The following is a 19762-nucleotide window of genomic DNA, read 5'->3' on the forward strand; positions in this document are numbered from 1 at the left end:
TTCATTATATTATCCCCAAAGAAGAATCAAAAGGCCAAGTAAATCTCAGCAGGGTTTTGATCTTAGAACGTAAAAGGACCAGGGGAGAAAAAAAAAATAAAAAGAGAAAGAGCTATTGTCAGGCATTTTCCAACGCTTCAACCATTCTGCCAACTAAATAATAATAATAATGATGATAATGATCATGATGAGTTTGTTTCTGATACAGACACAAAGTCTGAAATTTAGGGAAAGGGAATTAGTCGATTGCATAGGCCTAGTGCATCTCTGATACTTTATTTTATCGACCCTTGAAATGCAAAGCTGGCCCCGGTAAGATTCGATCTCAGAACCGCAAAGAAGAAGAAGAAATACCAAAAGGTATCTTTTTCCCAACGCTTTAACGATTCCGCCAGCGAAATCCTAATAATAGTAATAATAGCTTCTAATTTAGGTATAAAATTCGCGATTTTAAAAGAAGGTGGTTAGTCGATACCATCAATTCTCCCCCACCAGTATTTGGCTGGTATATTTTGTGGGCTCCCGAGGGATGATGAGTGGAGCTGACCTCGGTGGGGTTTGAACCCAGATCGTTGTGATAAGCTTTGGGTATGTAATGAGAAGGTGAAAAAAAAAATAATAGGCGATCTTAATAATAAAGGGAATCTTTAAAGTGAAAGGGGTTGACAATATATTCGGGAAATAGCTGAGGTATAAAGATATATTATATTATAATACAAATAAACAAGCATTTTGGTCATTGAAGGGGAATAGAGGAGAGAAAAAAAACAGGTATGATGTGTAAGTGGGGACATAATGAGGGATAATAAGGGACACGGATGGAAAATAGAAGGGGTCAGAAAGGGGGAAATCGAACAAAGGAGCGCCAAGGATTTATTAGGGATCGAACTATGGAATTGTAAACATGCGAGTCTCTTGGATTCTTGTGCCGGCATAATAATAATAATGAAGGGGGATGAGGGAGAGGACTAAAGAGAATGAAAGAGAAAGCGATGCCAGGGATATTAGATAGACACATAGGTGTAGAGAGAGGGGGTGGAGAAAGACTAGTGGTAGCGAGAGAGTAGGAGGAAGGGGAGGGCGCTCTTTTTCTGCCATATTGAAAAACTAGGCAGAAAAATGTTTGGGTTTTTGGATTTGAAAAGACAATTGGGGGGGATTTGTGTGTGGTTGCGAGAAATGCTTACCTTCCGTAAATGCTATCAGTTATTTTGCTGCGCTTCACCGGGCGCCGCAGTTTGCCACTCTCGGCATTCCGTCTCTTCATATTCCAATACGAACCGATGTTTTCTCTCCTTTCTTTCAAGCGAGCTAGCTTAGAAATGACAAAACAACAACACTCTGTATGTGTGAGTGTGTCTGTGTCTGTGTGCGTATGCGTATACGTACGCGTATGTATCTACGTATGCGTGAGTGTGTGTGCGCTGCTGTACGTATGCGTATGTATGTGTGTGTGTATATGTGTGTGTGTGTGTGTGTGAGCTTATTGTAATTGATTGTTTTTGTTGTTATTTTTTTTTCCTCAGCAGCAGCAGTTTTTTGTTTGTCTGTTTGTTTTGTTTGTTTGTTTTTTTCTGGGGGGGGTTTAATTTTGCTAAAAAAAAAATTCGTTAGCAAAAGTTTAAAATTTTTCCTCCTTCACGTTAAAAACTCTCAACTAATTTTCCGCAAATAAACATTAAGAATAAACGTTAAAAGAAGAAGAAGAAAAAAAACAGAAAACAAGAAGAAACAAGACAAAAATATATTCCAACGAGACTTCGTACGAGATCCTGTCGCGTTAGTTTGACGTAAAAACAACCATTCTCTCAACAGCGTCTATTGCAATACACGGAAACTTCCGTAAACCCAACATTCGCTGCGTCAATTTCCGTATCCTTCCGTAACCCAACTTCGTTAAACATCGTCACTTTCCGTCGCCGCTTCACGAATATTCTGTATTAAATCATTTTTTCCTTCATTTTATCCGAAAATTTCTCTCTCTCCGAAATTCTTCGACTCTTCGCAATTATTTCCCTCTCACCATGGCACTACACGTACCAAAAGCACCCGGCTTCTCGTCTATGTTGAAAGAGGGTGCCAGGGTAAGTTCACGAGTTAATTTTCGAGGGTTTTTACTTAAAAATTTCACGCTCAAACTTAAAAAAGACCATGTGAGCAATCCTTAATTAATATCCAATTAGCGATGCTTGCCTTGTTTATTTCCCCAATTACCTACATTGTTTTAATTAATTCTCAGCACAGTTTTATTCTATGATGTCCCCTCTATTACTTAAAAACATATTTCGACAATAAATTACCAGATAAGACCTTAATTTATTAAATAAAACCCATTTTTTCTTCCCCCGTCCCAAATGGCCGGGCGTGATGAAAAATGCCTCCTTCATAATTAATATTTGAACTATGCGGCCTCTTATTCATGTTTCTATTATAATTTGTACCCATTTTTATTTACTACATTCATAGATATGTCTTTTTAAAATGTTAAAATAATGTCATCTGATGACTACATGTTCTTGATTTTGTCTGCTGAGTCATTTATGCGGGTCGTGAAGTTACCCATTCATGGAAATCAAGAAGGCACCACATGGCATGACATCTCATATGCATTGCTCAACCGCTGAATCACATCTTTTTAAAAAAAACTTTATTTTAAATTTTGCATTCTAACACCAGTCCAGCATCTCAATATATTGCTTAATATCATCATCATTTACTCATTATGTCAAGATGCTTGGTTAAAAATATTAAGTTTGGTCCCGGTTCTCCCTTCCCCGCCATTTTTGCCCCCTCTTTTTACTTTATTTTATTTCCTAACGTTTGATGACATGAAATATATACATATATATATATATATGCACCGGAGTAAGCATAATAAATGTGAAACAAGGTGGAAAAAAGGAGTACTCAAATACCAGGGGTAGAGTAATGTGCTTTGTTAAAAACTGTCCGACGAACGGGAACGTGAAACTCAGAGTAACAGGTTTTGTTGAATTTCTGCTGCTTTGAAATAAACTATACTCTTTTACTTGTTTCAGTCATTTGACTGCGGCCATGCTGGAGCACCGCCTTTAATCGAGCAACTCGACCCCGGGACTTATTCTTTTGTAAGCCCAGTACTTATTCTATCGGTCTCTTATGCCGAACCGCTAAGTGACGGGGACGTAAACACACCAGCATCGGTTGTCAAGCAATGCTAGGGGGACAAACACAGACATACACACATACATATATAGGTATATATATATATATATATATATATATATATATACGACAGGCTTCTTTTCAGTTTCCGTCTACCAAATCCACTCACAAATCCACCCGGTCTGTTTGGATGATGTGGCTGTGATTGTTTTTTGGTTAGGCATAATCTATAATAGTGTTTCTCACCCATATCATTTCGGGTCCCCTGAATCGATTTTCTCGGTAACTATGGGGGCTAGGAAAAAAGCACAAACCACATTCCAATCTATGCACTCGTCTCTACATGTGTGCCATTTTTCATCGAATCCACCCAGCCGTTTGGCTGTGAACCTCAAGACAAGAAAGAATACAACGATCGCCCATGTCCAATTTATATTATAGAATATATACACATATATAAAATCAGGGTTCTTCTCGATCAGTCATGAGCAAACAGTGGCTCGTCTGATTAATGATTTATGTTTCATGCGGTTCGCTTCTTGAAAAACATAGTCTCTTGTCCTGCCAGAAATACTAGCCACATCACACTATATACCTTGTCATGGTAACGAATGGGACCCTTTTTTATGGCGGGTCTGTTCGATCAGGGTTGCCCTAAACAAAAAACAAGATGTGTAGTGAAATGACGATACACATATTACTAAGAAGACAAAATGACCGGCGATTTTCTTGGTTGTTTTGCTCTTTAATTTTACCGGGATCGATAAAATGAAGTACCTTTAATATGCTGCCGATTAACTTTTCTCGTGCCCTTATTAAAAATTTTCTGAAGTGACCGGACCCTTATCTTATAAAATAAGTTATGGGATTTCTGAGGGAAAAGCCATCACCTCGGTTCTAGCTTTTTCTTGCTTGTAATGAAAGCAGTTTATTTCGAAAAATGCAGCAATTTTTATGCCAAATATCTCGAAAATTTCTTGTAAAATCACCAGTGTTGAGTTATATTAGCAGTGGTTACTAATAATTGCTTAAGTTCTTGTATCTTTGCACGTGGTTAGTTTTGACGATTACCCAACCGGTTCAGCTCGTCTGTCTTTGGGAGATATGATTGCTTGTATGAATGAATAACCGTCTGATTTATTCAAAGTTACAGGACTTGTGATATTGACCATAGGGTCTGAGTTGCTGCAGAGATAGCTTTTATGTTCTTGTTGAAAGTAAATTAAAGTAGTTGGCGTAAGGAAGGGTTTCTAGAACTGCTTTATGCTATTTAATAAAAGGGGAAGAAAACGGCGTTAATTTGTTTAAAAAGCAATGAATGGTTATATTTAAACATTTAATAACCTGCTCGTAATTGTAGCAGTTTTCCCTCAAATGATAACGTCACCATCTTGAAAAAAGATTTAATCGGGTAACGTTGTGGAGGAGACAATCTCCAGACACTTAGAAAGGATGGCTTTTTTATTTTATTAATTTCTTCTGTTCTGAGATTGATGTTGACATGTCTCCAAAAGTCCTTGTCAATTAGAAACCAACCATCTGAGCCTTTCCAAGTCATAGACACCTACATTGTTGTAGTCATCACCATGATTGTGCAAGCTCATCAGGGACCAGTACCTACCTGGCATTGAAATCGTCTCTGATAGAACTGATAGAAGGCTCTTCAACTTCACAGACTAAGGCAACGGCCACATTGCTGCTAGGTTTGTTAACGCCCAACATTACTGCAAACTTGTAAGTAAATCCGACAGTCATCCTTTAGGTATTTGATAAAATGCATTTCTATTTTGGACTGAACGTCAATCCTAAGCTGTTGTGTATTGACCTTCAAGTGCTTTCATTTACAGTAGATAGAGAGGCTCTCAAAAGTGTTGACCACTTACCATATTTCTCCCCGCCGGGAGGCATGTTACTTTCCGTGCCGGTGGCTCGTAAAAAGCACCCACTACACTCACGGAGCGATTGGCGTTAGGAAGGGCATCCAACTGTAGAAACATTGCCAGATCAGACTGGGCCTGGTGCAGCCTCCTGGCTTCCCAGACCCCAGTCGAACCGTCCAACCCATGCTAGCATGGAGAGCGGACGTTAAACGACGATGATGATGATGCTGACATTGATGGCAAGATTCAGAACAAACTTGACTGTGTTAGAGCAGCCTTTGGATGCTTAATGGTAAGAATCTTCAAGAACTGAGGTCAAGGCTGACTTGGGCTAAACAGCAACAAACATGTACAAAAGATTAAAATTAAGTAACCAGACTGTAAGATTTTGCAAAGTTAGGAGTGGTGCAGTAAGGAGGAAACTTCTGCAAATGGTTGCAGCTGGTACATTTCTAGGTTTGACTGCAAATTGTGCAAGTCTGTCTAAGTACTGAAATTGAATATCTAGATGAAATATGAGAAGGACATTCAATCATAGAAGCCATGTCAAAATCTGACCTACGAGTGTGTTTGTCAGATCCTACCAAACTATCCAACACATTCTAGCATGGAAGATTGATGTTAAAAGATGTTGATGATATTCGCGGAAGAGATGATTAATGATAGGTAAAAAAAAATGTGCTGTTTTCTGAGCATGAAGATCTGGCATCTGATTTGGCTGTTGGGGGTTGTGGAATATTATTCAGCAAGTCAGTTGTGATACCAAATAATTTGAGCAGCAAACTCTTGTTCATTAATTGATTCTTGGTATTATAGATCAAACAGCTAAAAATCCATTGGTTTTTTTTTCTTTTCTTTTTTTCTTCCAGCAACTGGCTTGCTCCTACAAGACTGTTCACACCTAAAAAGTACTTAATCGCTCTAGATATGGTATATCTCAACAGCCTAGTTTATAGATAGGTAGACTCTTGGACAGAGTGGACGATTATTGAAGAGGTTGCAAGACACAAAAAAAAAAATTTTTTTTTAAATTGAGTAAACGAGTGGAAATCAAATCAGTGAGTGTGTTAAATAATAAGGCACTAAAAGAGAATGACTCTCCCCAGACACAATAGAAAAGTTTAACTGTTACACTGAATCATGCTTGTTCATCAAATGTCACTGTCTTATTTTTTTTTTTTTTAAATAGCAATTTTTAAATAATATACAAGTGTCAAGTAACCCTGTGAAGGAGCTGAACAGGACAAATGATCTTTATTTAACTTGTATAAAAGCTTCTTTGTAAAAATCAACAGAAGACAAAGACTTAACCCTTTAGTGTTCAGATTATTCTTTCAAACATAATGCCTATTGATTCACATTGATTTGAATTAATCATGCATTATCTTATATCTTCAAGATCTTGATGGTGTAATTACTTAATGTTGAATAACATTGTAGGGTAGGTGTGAGGGCCTGGATCTGGTCAGTTTGAACAAAAACAGATTAAATTTTTTGGCCGGATATGGCCAGTTTAAATACTAAAGGGTTAAGAGTGCTGCTGTAGAGAACTACCGTGTAAAACTAAGAAATAGAATCTATGATATCCATTTTGCTTTCATTCATTCCTTACTTTCATAAACTGAAAGGACTCGTCAATTTCTTATTAAATTTAGATGTTCATTTTGATATTGAGATTGCATCCCTAAGTTCCGTGTACATTTTTAGATGTTCAAAATTAATAAAACGTTTTTGTCTTTTCAGAGTTATTGGTTTTTCTTTCCTGTTCATTAATAATCTGGAACTTAATTTGTGTTTAATTTTATTTTAACAGCATTATATGGGCCTTGAAGAAGCTATCTATAGAAATATTGATGCTTGTAAAGAGATAGCGAAAACAACCAGGTCTGCTTATGGTCCTCATGGTAAGATGTAATACAGTTTCTCTATACTTTGAAAAGAACTGGTCAATTTGAATGGTAGACCTAATTGTCTTTCTGGTCTGCATAACCATCTAGCTTTTTGGTACATGGTATTGGGGGCATTTGTGTTAATTATTTGCTCGCAGGATAACTTTGTCTTCCATTCTTGAAGGCTTTGGGACTCATAGGTACTGCCTTTCTTTCTCAGGTAAAATATTCCTTACACAGTATTATTTTGTAGTCCATGTCTCTGTAGTCTTTGATTTGCTTGTTGCAGAGTTCCTACCATAATTTTTAAGAAATGTGGTGGTAAACTAGCTGTGGAAGGTAGGGACGCCATCCCTGAGACCTCTTTTGGAGCCTCCTACCTAATTAAGAAAATTGAGATCAGATTGTTTTGTTGGTTCTTGACGATAGAGAAAAAAAATAAGCATTTAAATTTCAAATTGTAATTAATATTTCACATTTTGCATATTTATTAGCTTTCCTCTTTTTTTTTTTATTTATTTACTTTTGCAGGTCAGAATAAAATGATCATTAACCACATTGAGAAACTATTTGTCACCAATGATGCTGCTACAATTCTTAACGAGTTATCTGTAAGTTCTAGAACAACGTTTGAAATTAATATTCTTAAATGCTTAATGAAATTAGTGCAGATGTGTTTCTTCTGGTGTTTTGTAATTATGTCTTGAATGGCATATTCTTCTCTTCTTTTAATTGTTTTAGTCATTTAACTGCAGCCATGCTGGAGCACTGCCTTTAGTTTAATAAATCAACTCCAGGACTTATTCTTTGTAAGCCTAGTACTTATTCTATCAGTTTCTTTTGCGAAACCACTAAGTTATGGGGACGTAAATATACCATCAGTTGTCAAGCAGGTGGGGTGGGTACAAATATGTGTTTGTGATGGACTTCTTTCAGTTTCCGTCTACTAAATCCACTCAAGGCTTTTAGAAGACACTTGCCCAAGGTACCATTCAGTGTTACTGAACCCAGAACCATGTGGTTAGGAAGCAAGCTTCTTACCACACAGCCACTCTTGCATCTATTGATAAGAGGAAAAGAACTCCAAATTGGTACATGACCTATTATATAGTAAACAAATTTCTTTCTAATTGCACCCTACCTTGGAAAATGTAGTCCTGAGTGTGTGTGTGTGTGTATATAGACACATTCTCGGGTGCAATCTCAAACACCCAATGTGTATGTCATAGCTATGTAATTAAGAACCTTTGCTCCCCATTGTTTTGCAACATAGGCAAGTGTCTTCTGCTATAGTTCCGGGCCAACTAAGTAAGTTATTAGAAAATTACTATTTTTTAAATCACACAACAAGAGATATTCAGCAACAGTACTTTGGAGTAAAGATTTTTGCCAACATAACATGACAGTCCTGGTTTAGGATGAATGTTACTGTAATTTAGCCCCAGGAGACATCATCTCCAGCTGGGGCTAAATTACAGCAACATTCGTCCTAAACCAGGATTACCATGTTATGTTGGCAAAAATCTCTTAAGTTGGTTATGCTTCAACAATACGCAAAATATTACAATTTTTCTTTCTATGAAGTGGTTGTGTGGTAAGAAGCTTGCTTCCCAACCATTTCGTTTTGGGTTCAGTCCCACTGTGTGGCACCATGGCAAGTGTCTTCTACTATAGCTTTGGGCCAATCAAGACCTTATGAGTGGATTTGGTGGATGGAAACTGAAAGAAGCCTGTCATGTGTGTGTGTGTGTTTGTCCTCCCATTATCGCTTGACAACTAATATTGGTGTGTTTATGTCCCTGTAACTTAGTGGTTAGGCAAAAGAGATTGATAGAATAAGTGTTAGTCTTAGAAAGAATAAGTACTGGGATCTATTTGACTGAAGGCAGTGCTCCAGCATGGCTGCAGATAAATGACTGAAACAAGTAAAAGAATAAAGAATAGCCCTGGTCTAGACTATGTCACCTTATGCAGTTAGCTGTATTCAGTTTGAAATCTATCCAAGTTTTACAGTGATATTTTGTATCTTTCAGGTTCAACATCCAGCTGCCAAGATGCTGGTGATGGCTAGTCAGCAGCAAGAACAAGAATGTGGTGATGGTACAAATGCTGTTCTGATTCTGGCTGGTTCCTTCCTAGAACACGCCGAAGAACTACTTCGCATGGTAAGGCTCTAAGTGAAAATTTCTTTCAGCAGGTACATCATATTTTGGGGCATGTAAGGCACACCCCAATTTTAAAAGACCCAATCTACGAAAAAGTAAAGAAAACTGCAGCTAACCCTTGAATCCCTTAACTGAATGTCTCGTACATTTTTGTGTATAGGAACCATGAAAGTTTAGACTGATAACCTTTTGGTAAGCTATTTATAGTAGGCTATATTTTACATCAATGCAAAGTCACTTTGATCCGCGAAAGAGAGGTGCAGCCAATGGTAAGTATCCAAGAGGTAAAGAAAATCCAAGGTAGAGGTAAGTGTTGATAGTGGTATTGGTAGAATAAATATCATGACCGACCAAGTCTAGCCAAAACCTGACCTTCATCATATAAGGTGCATGGTAACTTTTGGAAAATGTTTTGGATAAAAGTGTACTTTGTATGCCAGAAAATTTGACAAAATCTCATTCCACTGTATTGTGTGTGTGTTTATTTCTTTTTTTTCCTTCAGATTATTAGGTTTGTCTTTCTCCATGTAATTTGAAGGGGCATATCTGAAGTCATGATACTTCTTCACTGACTATGTAGCCACACAGTTTAGGGTTTTTTCCCCCCTTGTATTGTCATTGTTTTATTCTTGAGCGAGGTGCTTAGCTTCATACTTAGCTTGCATGCATTCGCTATTACTCCATCCTTCAGTTGATGGTTCCTATTATTTGGTGACCTCACTGCTGGTGCCACATAAAAAGTGGAAAAGTGGGGAGCGCTGTTAAGCGGTTAGCATTACAAAGGGCATTCGGCCATAAAAAAACCATGATGGATCAGGCAGAACTCGGCACATTCTTCTGATTTGCCAGCTCCTGTCAAACTGTCAAACCCATGCCAGTATGGAAAGCTGGAGTTAAATGATGACTCGATAGAAATCATTATTCAATATCCATTTTTCCATGCTGGCATGAATTGGATGGGTTGCAGCAGCCAGTGAGCTGCAGGACTTCTTGCTCATATCTGCTTTGGTATGGTTTCTATGGTTGGATACCTTTCCTAATGCCAACCACTTTGCATTGTGTACTAGGTAGGGCTTTTTTCTTTTCTTTTTGATGGTGAGGGGTACTGCTAAGTAATTTATAAGAAAATGAAAGAAAACAAAAAAGCCCTATCAGCTGAAAGTGAGATGGTTTTTTGCCCATTGTTGAAAGTTGATGTGTAATAGAGGGGCAAGCACAGGTGTCTTGCTGTAGAGATAATGATGGTAAGAAGGTGCAAGCAGATGAATGTAAGAGAATATGGACAAGGAATTGGTGAATGTAGTGAGTGGTGAACGACAGTAGAAGTGGGGTTGATGTTAAATACCAATAACTTCACAGTTGAATGGTTGGTTGTAAGAAATGATGTTTCAGCTATAAATTTTAAAAGCAAAGAGAGATTACTACAAACTAATTGAGAATTTGCTTTCTCAATTGTTGAATACCCGTAAATCTTAAACATGGTCTTTGAATATATGGTAATGGTTGACGTTTCATATCTTTCCATTAAAAACCCACATAACATTCAGTGGCTCATTCCTTTGTTATAAGTGGGTACTTCGTGAAGGTTTATTCCTGGGGACACATTTTCCAGTGTATCTTCCTTTTAAATCCCAAGTTTTGTTTGGTACGTTGGACCAAAGTGATTTCTAAACACTAATTTTTAATTAATTGTATAAGTAATCATTTATGTATGTTTGTATATAGTTTCCTTAATTAGTTTCCAATCTCTTCTTTTTGTAGGGTTTGTCTGTCCCTGAAGTAATTGAGGGCTACGAGATTGCTTACGCTAAAGCTACAGAATACTTACCAGGTATGGTTTACTGTCTTCTTGCTTTTCCATGCTTTTACAAATTTTATCTGATGTAGTGACTTGTAGCAAAAGCTTCCCATATATTTTCATTAAAAAAAAAAAAAGGAAAGAAAGAAATTATACATTTTTTTTTTTTACAAAACTGAGTTTTTTCATAAAATACATACTGAAGACTTGTCTGCGTTGCCGGTTGTAATTTCAATCTGTTATCTTTTAGTAAACCTTACACTTTTTTTTTTTTTCTTTTTTAGAACTTGTTGTTGGCCAAGTTAAAGATCTACGAAACAGGGAAGACGTCAGAAAAGTAATTCGTTCTGCTGTTATGAGCAAACAATACGGTTCCGAAGATTTCTTATCTGATCTAATTACTGATGCTTGTAGTGAGTATTTTTCACTTTTCTCTCCAAATTTCATTTTAGTCCAAGATGTTATAAACCTACCTATATGTTCTGTTTCCATCTTTTATAAGTTATCCTAATCTGTGTTATTTTAACTCTTTAGCATTTCAGATTTCTCTTGTCAAATGTAATGCTTTTTCGTTCATGTTGCTTTTAATTAATCATGCATTATCTGATAGCTTCGAAATTTTGATATCATCATCATCATCATCGTTTTACGTCCGTTTTCCGTGCTAGCACAGGTTGGATGGTTCGACTGGGGTCTGGAAAGCCAGGAGGCTACACCAGGCACCAGTCTGATCTGGCAGTGTTTCCACAGCTGGATGCCCTTCCTAATGCCAACCACTCCGTGGGTGTAGTGGGTGCCTTTTACGTGCCACCGGCATGGGCCGGAGGAGACTGGCTAACAGCTATGATTGGTTGGTGCCTTAACGTGTCACCGATACAGGCGCCAGTCAGATGGTGCTTTTAACGTTGTCACTGGCACAAGTATCTTAACTACAATTTCCATGGCATTGATAGGCTGGATACGGCTGGTTTAAATGCTAAAAGGTTAATTAAACACTTATGTAGCTAAACTCATTTAATGATTGAAACGGTAAGCAGCAGAATTATTCTGACAGACAGTCTTCTGTAATTAGTAGGCCTCTTACTGTCTCAGCACAGTAGTACTAGCGATTGAGATTCTTTGAAAACCAATCCTTATCAGGATGGAACTCATTACTTCAGAAAGTTTGTAGACATTGAAGAACCAATACTGATCTAATCATTACTGAAACGTTTGTTTCCAAAGCCTTTCCAGATAATTGATTTTTCTTGGCCATGGTTGGTCACCTCACCTTAAATATTAAATGAAATGTAGGTACCTGCATCATAAGTATTCAATTCGGTTCAATTCAATTTTTATTGGCTCAAAAAGCAAAAGCAAGGCCATGTAGGGGGACAGGGAGGGTGGTCATATAAAGAGTTCAGGCCATTTCTGGTCAAGAGAGACTTTGAACTGAGCGGTTGTCGGCATCTTCACTATCTCGTCTGGCAGCTTATTCCACAGATCCGCAACCCGGACAGAGAAAGCCCCTCTCCGATTGAGATGAAATCGTCGTAGATAGAGCTTTTCGGAGTGACCCCGCAGCCCATGCTCTGGAGCAGGAGTGAAGAACAGCTCTTTCGAGAGGTTACACTTTCTGCTTATGATGTTGTGAGTGAGAATCAGTTCACCACGGCGGCATCGTTTTTTTTTTTAAATTAGTGCAGATCATAAGAAGTCCTTGACTGTATCCAGAAAGTTTTTGAATCTGTATCAAGAAAGATAACTATTGATAGATGAAATTAGCTTTGGTCATTTCACCATGGTACATGTTGTACCAGATGTACATGGTTGAGCTCAAATCTACTTGACCAAATTTGACATTAAATTTGTTAATTTATGAATAAATACCATTCAAAGTATTCATTTTAATGTAGTGTATGACTGGCTTTTGTAAATAGTGTCACAAGTTCTATTTTGTTTTGCTTCTTGTAACAAAGTTGAAGGGTCTTTTTTTTATGTTATGCTAAGTATGATTTGGAAACTTTTCAATGTATCTTGTAAAATTAAATGTCAACTGAATTTGTGAGTTATGCATCACATGAGTAAATAATGTTTTACTTCAATTTCAGTTGGAATATTATCCATGAAAAATACTTTCAATGTTGATAATGTCAGAGTATGCAAGATTCTGGTAAGATTTTCTTCACTTTGTTTTCATTTCTATATTCATTCATTAGTGGCTTTACTGATTGCTTTGCAGCCTTCTATTCTGTTCATTGTATAATTTTAACTATTTTTGAATTAAAAGCACTGATATTTTTTTTTAAATAGCAATTTTAGTGTCAAAATCTTTCTGGTGTTTTTAGCAAATTTGTAGTTTCTATGTTTAAGTCTTTCTCTGTTTTTAGGGTTGTAGTATGATGAATTCCAGTGTGCTTCAAGGAATGGTTTTCAAGCGTGCAGTTGAAGGTGATATCACTAAAGCAGAGAAATGCAAAATAGCTATCTATTCCTGCCCATTAGATTCTTTGCAAACAGAAACTAAGGTAAGAGTGACCCCTTTTTTTTAAAAATTTTTTATACACCTCTCACTAACAATACAATTGACAAGTGCTTTCTCCCTTTTTTTTTCTTTTTTAAAATCTAATTCTGTCTTTTGTGACAGTGTTAGCATGAACCGTTCTCAAAATATTTGGTTTAGGACTTTATATTTGAGAATTAGCATCCATGTATCCCAACATATCTACAGTCAAACAATCAAATGACTTAAACAAGTAAAAGATTGTAATATAATAGAGTGAATTGATTCTTTTAGGTTTTTTTTTTAGTTTTAGGTATTTTCATAATTCGAATTTCATTAAAGCAGTTCAAAGTTTTTACTTAACGTTTTTATAGATGTTTGTAGCAGAGAATTTGTGACAAGAACCACCAAAACCATGGAGTAGGCAGTCCACTGGTAATTGGTGGAGTGAAAATACTTGTGGCCAAACATTTCTAAGTGTAAGGCAGGCAAACAATGAATCTTTTTCAGAAGTCTCCTGCTTATATGACAAATAGGTTCATTTCGATTCTAGTATAAACCTTTTTGCTCACCTTAACATGAAAGGCTGGTGGTTTTATAAAATGACTATTATTGCCTGCACTTTAGATTTTATTATTGATGTGGACTTCTTTCTGCAATAATATTACATTGAAGAAGTTTTAAACGCTAATAAGCTCTCAACTGGACAATAATTTATTTCACAATAAACGCATGGTTTATAATTATTTTATCATCATCGTTAACATCCGCTTTCCATGCTAGCATGGGTTGGACGGTTCGACCGGGGTCTGGGAAGCCAGGAGGCTGCACCGGGCCCAGTCTGATCTGGCAGTGTTTCTACGGCTGGATGCCCTTCCTAACACCAACCACCTTGTGAGTGTAGTGGGTGCTTTTTACGTGCCACCGGCACAAGCGCCAGGCGAGGCTGGCAACGGCCACGATCTGTTGGTGCTTTTTACGTGCCACCGGCACGGAGGCCAGTTGGGGCAGCGCCAATTTTCTACTTATCCATCTGACTACATACCTACCCAGAAATCTCTATTTTTCCATTTGTTTATCTACTTACTCATCTCCTTCCACCTGTGTTTAGTCTCTTCTCTCCACCTACCTTTCTGTTTGTGTAAATCCTTACCTGTCTTTGTCACCTCATCTGTCAATACAATTGAGCAATAAAACCTAAACCAACGATTTCATAAGAAAGTTTTACTAATTCCATCCATTTCTTAACAGGGAACTGTCCTGATAAAAACTGCCGAAGAATTGCTGAATTTCAGCAAAGGTGAAGAGGACCAAATGGAAAAGGTGAGTTTGTATTTTCTTCTGGTAGATTATGGTGTTATTTTGCTTTTTGTTTGTTTCTTTCCCCCCTAATATTTTCCTGAGGTGTATCTAATTGCATATGTTTTTTATTTCAGCACATTCAAACCATTGCTGACTCTGGTGTTAATGTGATTGTTACCGGTGGTAAAGTTGGTGAGCTTAGTCTCCACTATTGCAACAAATATAACTTGCTAGTCGTTCGTCTTTTATCCAAATTTGACCTTAGAAGATTGGCTCGTTCCGTGTCAGCAACTGTCCTCCCCAAAATTGTAAGTAAACAGTCTTTTTTCTAACATTAATCTCTTCATAATAATAATAATAATAATAATAATAATAGCTGATATGAATATTGGTTAGTTAGATTGATTCTCCGATCACACTTTCCACCATGCAGAGGGGGAGAGTAAGCGTTTGAGATGCAGGATAAGTGCACAATCTAAGGCTTGGTGGCAGGCACTGAGTAAAGGAATGCATGCCATATTGATATTACTCCTGTTAAAGTATTACTTAGAAAGTTAACTGTTATATGACCAATAAGGCTAAACTATGCAGCCTACCCTAGCACGTAAAAAGCACCATCCGTATGTAGCCAATGCCAGCACCGCCTTGACTGGCTTCCGAGTCGGTGGCATGTAAAGTCCACCAACCGATCGTGGCCGTTGCCAGCCTACCCTGGCACCTGTACCGGTGGCACGTAAAAAGCACCCACTACACTCACGGAGTGGTTGGCGTTAGGAAGGGCATCCAGCTGTAGAAACACTGCCAGATCAGATTGGAGCCTGGTGCAGCCCTTGGCTTCCCAGACCCCAGTTGAACCGTCCAACCCATACTTGCATGGAAAACGGACGTTAAACGATGATGCTGATGATATGCTTGTTTTAATCTTGATTACAAAGTAATTGTGCTGCATGAAACTGAGTGATGATCAAAATGGCCTGATTTAAAGGTGTCTTTATATAATTCTTGATGCTTTCATCAACAAAAGAAAATAAATAACAAACTCACTACAAGGCAAGCACACAGCAGGAGAGATCTTCACAGGAAGAACTCCCATCCAACAAGTGTTTCTGCCCTTATACCTGATGCTCTGCAGGAGCCAGGCCCACCCAGGTCATGACTCTTACGTGTCCTGCTGCTGCTTTCCAAACTCCTGGCTCCAGCGGGATTTGAACCTGCATGGTTGTTTTTGTGAACTTGTGTTCCCAGGTCTGTGTTTTAACCCACTGGGCAACTCTGACTGACAAAGGAACCAGTTCTCTTCTTCCTTATATTCCTGTAAATAACTAATGGAATCCATAATTAGGTCTATTGATCATTTCTAGACTAACTTAAAAATTGTAAAACATTTAGCTTCTGATACCAGTAATGTCATTGGTCAGAGCAGATGCTGTAGAAGTAAAACTGGTGCCTGTTCTTTTATTAGGTGCAGGCATGGCTATGTGGTTAAGAAATTCACTGTATAGTTTTAGGTTTGATCTTGCTGTGAGACACCTTGGGTAAGACTGACCAATGCTTTGTGAGTGAATTCGGTTAGTGGAAATAAGTCCTGGGGTCAGTTTAACTAAACCATTCGATCAGCTGCTCTGCATGGCTGTAGTCCACGGATTGAATCAAAGGATGAGTCTGGAATTCAGTTTTTTATTTTAGTTATGCCCACTTCAAAGAACATCTTTTTGTACTTAATCCACCTCAAAATTAAGGCATTTTATTAAAAAAGTGAAAAAAAAATTAATTACTTAACGGCACCTGGGATTATCGTTATGCTATTTTCTATTCTAGACTGTTCCAACCACCGAAGAGATGGGATTTTGCGACCATGTTTATGTAGATGAAATTGGAGAAACTGCTGTTGTGATATTTAAACAAGGTGAGTAGGACACCTGCGTTTTATTTCTTAATTATTGATAATGATTGGTGCACTTATTAGCCTGATTGTTTATTTTTATTTATTTATTTATTTTTTCTCTGATTTCAGAGAAGGATGACACTGCAATCTCTACAATTGTAGTCAGGGGTTCCTCTGACAATATTGTAGACGATATTGAAAGATGTATTGATGACGGTGTCAACACATTTAAAGCTATGACAAAGGTAAGGGCTGAAGCACTAGTTATTATATCCCGTCCTGTAGTGCCTTCTCTCTATTCATCTCCCAATCCTGTTGGAAACTAGAGATTTTGATAAGATGCTGTTAGCCAAGTACTATTATTTAACCCTTTCGTTACCAACCTGGCCAAAACCGGCTCTGGCTCTGTAGTACAAATGTCTTGTTTTCATAAGTTTTGCATCAAAATATACCACCAAACCTTAGTTGCAATTTATATTCCTAACACTAGCTTAATGATGACTAAGTTATTTTACTAAATTCTTTGTTATATTTAAAATAATTGAAAGAAACACAGAGCATCTCAAAATAAATACAGTAACGAAAGGGTTAAAGAAAAAAAAAACAGGAATGTATGTATATAAACTATTACATGAACTTGGGCGAAATTTGCTGATAGCATTATGACTAATATACTCTGAAGATGTGGTTTTAACCTGTTATGTCACTTTCACTTTCTAAGTTGGTTGAATGCAGATAAGCTTTTTTTCTTTCTTTAGGGGTGTATTCATTTCTGAAGGTACATGTCTTAGTGGTTAGGGTGTTTGGCTCAAGTTCATGAGTTCAATTCCTGGTGGCACAGTGTGTCCTTGAACAAGACACTCAGTTTCACATTGTCCCAGTCCACTCAGCTGGCAAAAATAATTAGTACCTGTAAATCGAATGGTTACCCATGTCACAATCTGTGTTACCCTGAATCTCTTTGAGAATACCTGAAGGGTCCACGTGTCTGGAGTGCCCAGCCACTTGCATGTCCATTTCACAAGCAGGCTCTTCTCTTCAGCGGATCAACTGCAACACTTGTTCTCATAACTGACAGAGAGCCACACTCTTCTATTAACTTTCGTATAAATCTGGAATCAGAAATATAGACTGTAGTAATACAGAAAAATACTTTCTGTAAACCAAATATGATTAATTGTCTGTGAGGATGAAGACTAAAAATTATGGCACTGTTTTATACACGTCTGTGGTTGTGGTTGTTTAGTTTGTGTACCATTGTACATTGTTGTAAAATAGTATTTTTATTAATATTATGTGATATTGCATATTTCATTGCAGGATAGTAGATTGGTTGCTGGTGCCGGTGCAGTAGAAATTGAACTGGCTAAAAGAATTACTACTTTTGGTGAGGTAAGTCAAATCAATTGAATTGTACCGAAATTTAATTTATAGCTGTTTATATAAAATATATATACATATATATATATATAGGCGCAGGAATGGCTGTGTGGTAAGTAGCTTGTTTACCAACCACATGGTTCCGGGTTTAGTCCCACTGCGTGGCACCTTGGGCAAGTGTCTTCTACTATAGCCTCGGGCCGACCAAAGCCTTGTCAGTGGATTTGGTAGACGGAAACTGAAGGAAGCTCTGGTGTATTTACGTCCCTGTAATTTGTGTATATATTTGTGTGTCTGTGTTTGTCCCCTAGCGTTGCTTGACAACCGACGCTGGTGTGTTTACGTCTCCGTCACTTAGTGGTTCGGCAAAAGAGACCGATAGAATAAGTACTGGGCTTACAAAAGAATAAGTCCCGGGGTCGAGTTGCTCGATTAAAGGCGGTGCTCCAGCATGGCCGCAGTCAAATGACTGAAACAAGTAGAAGAATATACAATTAGATTAAATACTATGAAAATCATTTTAATTTCTTTCCTTTCTCTTTCTACTTGTTGACGTCGTCTGTTGCTAACGTTAAATATGATGATGTGGAATTCCCCCTCTGACTTCTATGGAGACCTTCCAATTTCTGATTGCTTGCAACAGTATATGGGATGCGTGTGTGTGTGTATTAAGAAATAAATCTTTTGTCATCTAAAAACAAATGTGACGAATTAGCAGTCTACTTGGGGAGGACTACCCAGTTGTAAAGCAATGCCTAAAATCTATTCATCTAACCCATGCCAGCTTGGAGAAATGGATGTAAGTGAATATATGATTTTAGATATATATATAGATGTGTGTGTATCATGAATTTTTTTTATTGTGCTTTTTTTTTTTACCTTAAATGCTGATATTAACCTTTTTTCGTTATTATATTTCTTACCATAGTACACCCCTCATGAGTTTCAATTAAATTCTAAAGTAATCATGAATTTAGACTTTCATTAAACAACTGTAACTTTTATACTTATCAATATATTAATGTGATATTTGGCACGCAATTATAGAAAGGGTTCTTAATCAATTCTATAGCTTAACTTAAAGAGGACTTAAAAGAGAACGTGAAACAATCTACTTAACACTCTCTTCACTTACATTTAATTTTACTAATTAGAATTAAATGCTATGAAAATAATTTTGATTTCTCTCCTTTCTCTTTCTACTCGTTGACGTCATCTGTTGCTAACGTTAAATATGATGATGTGGAATTCCCCCTCTGACTTCTATGGAGACCTTCCAGTTTCTGATTGCTTGCAACAGTGTATGGGATGCATGTGTGTGTGTGTGTAATAAGAAATAAGTCTTTTGTCATCTAAAAACATATGTGACATGTGAGCAGTATGAGGGCTACCCATCTGTAAAACGATGCCTAAAATATATTCCTCTAACCCATGCTAGCTCGGAGAAATGGACGTAAGTGAATATATGATTTTAGATATATATGGATGTGTGTGTAATCATGAATTGTCTTTTTTATTGTGCTTTTTTGTTTACCTTAAGTACTGATATTTAAAATCTGAATACAAGTGAAATTTAGTGTGTGGAAACCTTAATCCTTTGGCGTTCAGATAACTCTATCAAAAGATATATCTTTCTTATTTGCATTGTTTTGAATTAACCATCCATTGTCTCATAGCTTCAAGTTTTCAATGCTGTGATAGTTTGTTTTTAGAATCACATTCAGGGTGGGCGTGAAAGGCTGGGTCTGCTCGGTGTCAATGTAAAACAGCATATTTTGGCAAGATATGGTGGATTTAAATGCTAACATGTTGATATCTCTATGGGTAAATTCTTCTG

The 19762-nt window shown here is 37.3% G+C and overlaps 2 protein-coding genes across 3 annotated transcripts in view; one reads left to right on the forward strand and one right to left on the reverse strand.

Annotated features, from left to right (window-relative positions):
• Nucleotides 1-1381, reverse strand: part of LOC115222217 (macoilin-like) — a 114587-nt gene extending 113206 nt beyond the window's left edge. For both annotated transcript variants that reach the window (XR_005002974.1, XM_029792375.2), the window contains exon 1: nucleotides 1188-1381. Coding sequence is in view for 1 of the 2 variants with exons in the window: in XM_029792375.2 (XP_029648235.1) it covers nucleotides 1188-1267 (80 nt within the window). In the remaining variant the exon portion in view is untranslated. The remainder of the gene's footprint in view (nucleotides 1-1187) is intronic.
• A 518-nt stretch (nucleotides 1382-1899) lies between these two features.
• LOC115222287 (T-complex protein 1 subunit theta) overlaps nucleotides 1900-19762 on the forward strand; it is a 28583-nt gene continuing 10720 nt past the window's right edge. The window contains exons 1-13 of the mRNA XM_029792461.2: nucleotides 1900-2084; nucleotides 6838-6928; nucleotides 7445-7524; nucleotides 8947-9078; nucleotides 10840-10909; nucleotides 11161-11289; nucleotides 12967-13028; nucleotides 13246-13383; nucleotides 14610-14681; nucleotides 14795-14968; nucleotides 16479-16566; nucleotides 16675-16790; nucleotides 17866-17937. Coding sequence (XP_029648321.1) covers nucleotides 2025-2084; nucleotides 6838-6928; nucleotides 7445-7524; nucleotides 8947-9078; nucleotides 10840-10909; nucleotides 11161-11289; nucleotides 12967-13028; nucleotides 13246-13383; nucleotides 14610-14681; nucleotides 14795-14968; nucleotides 16479-16566; nucleotides 16675-16790; nucleotides 17866-17937 — 1284 coding nt within the window. The 5' untranslated portion in view covers nucleotides 1900-2024. The remainder of the gene's footprint in view (nucleotides 2085-6837; nucleotides 6929-7444; nucleotides 7525-8946; nucleotides 9079-10839; nucleotides 10910-11160; nucleotides 11290-12966; nucleotides 13029-13245; nucleotides 13384-14609; nucleotides 14682-14794; nucleotides 14969-16478; nucleotides 16567-16674; nucleotides 16791-17865; nucleotides 17938-19762) is intronic.

This window comes from Octopus sinensis, linkage group LG19 (genome assembly GCF_006345805.1).
Source record: "Octopus sinensis linkage group LG19, ASM634580v1, whole genome shotgun sequence".
NCBI classification, from domain to species: Eukaryota; Metazoa; Mollusca; class Cephalopoda; order Octopoda; family Octopodidae; genus Octopus; species Octopus sinensis.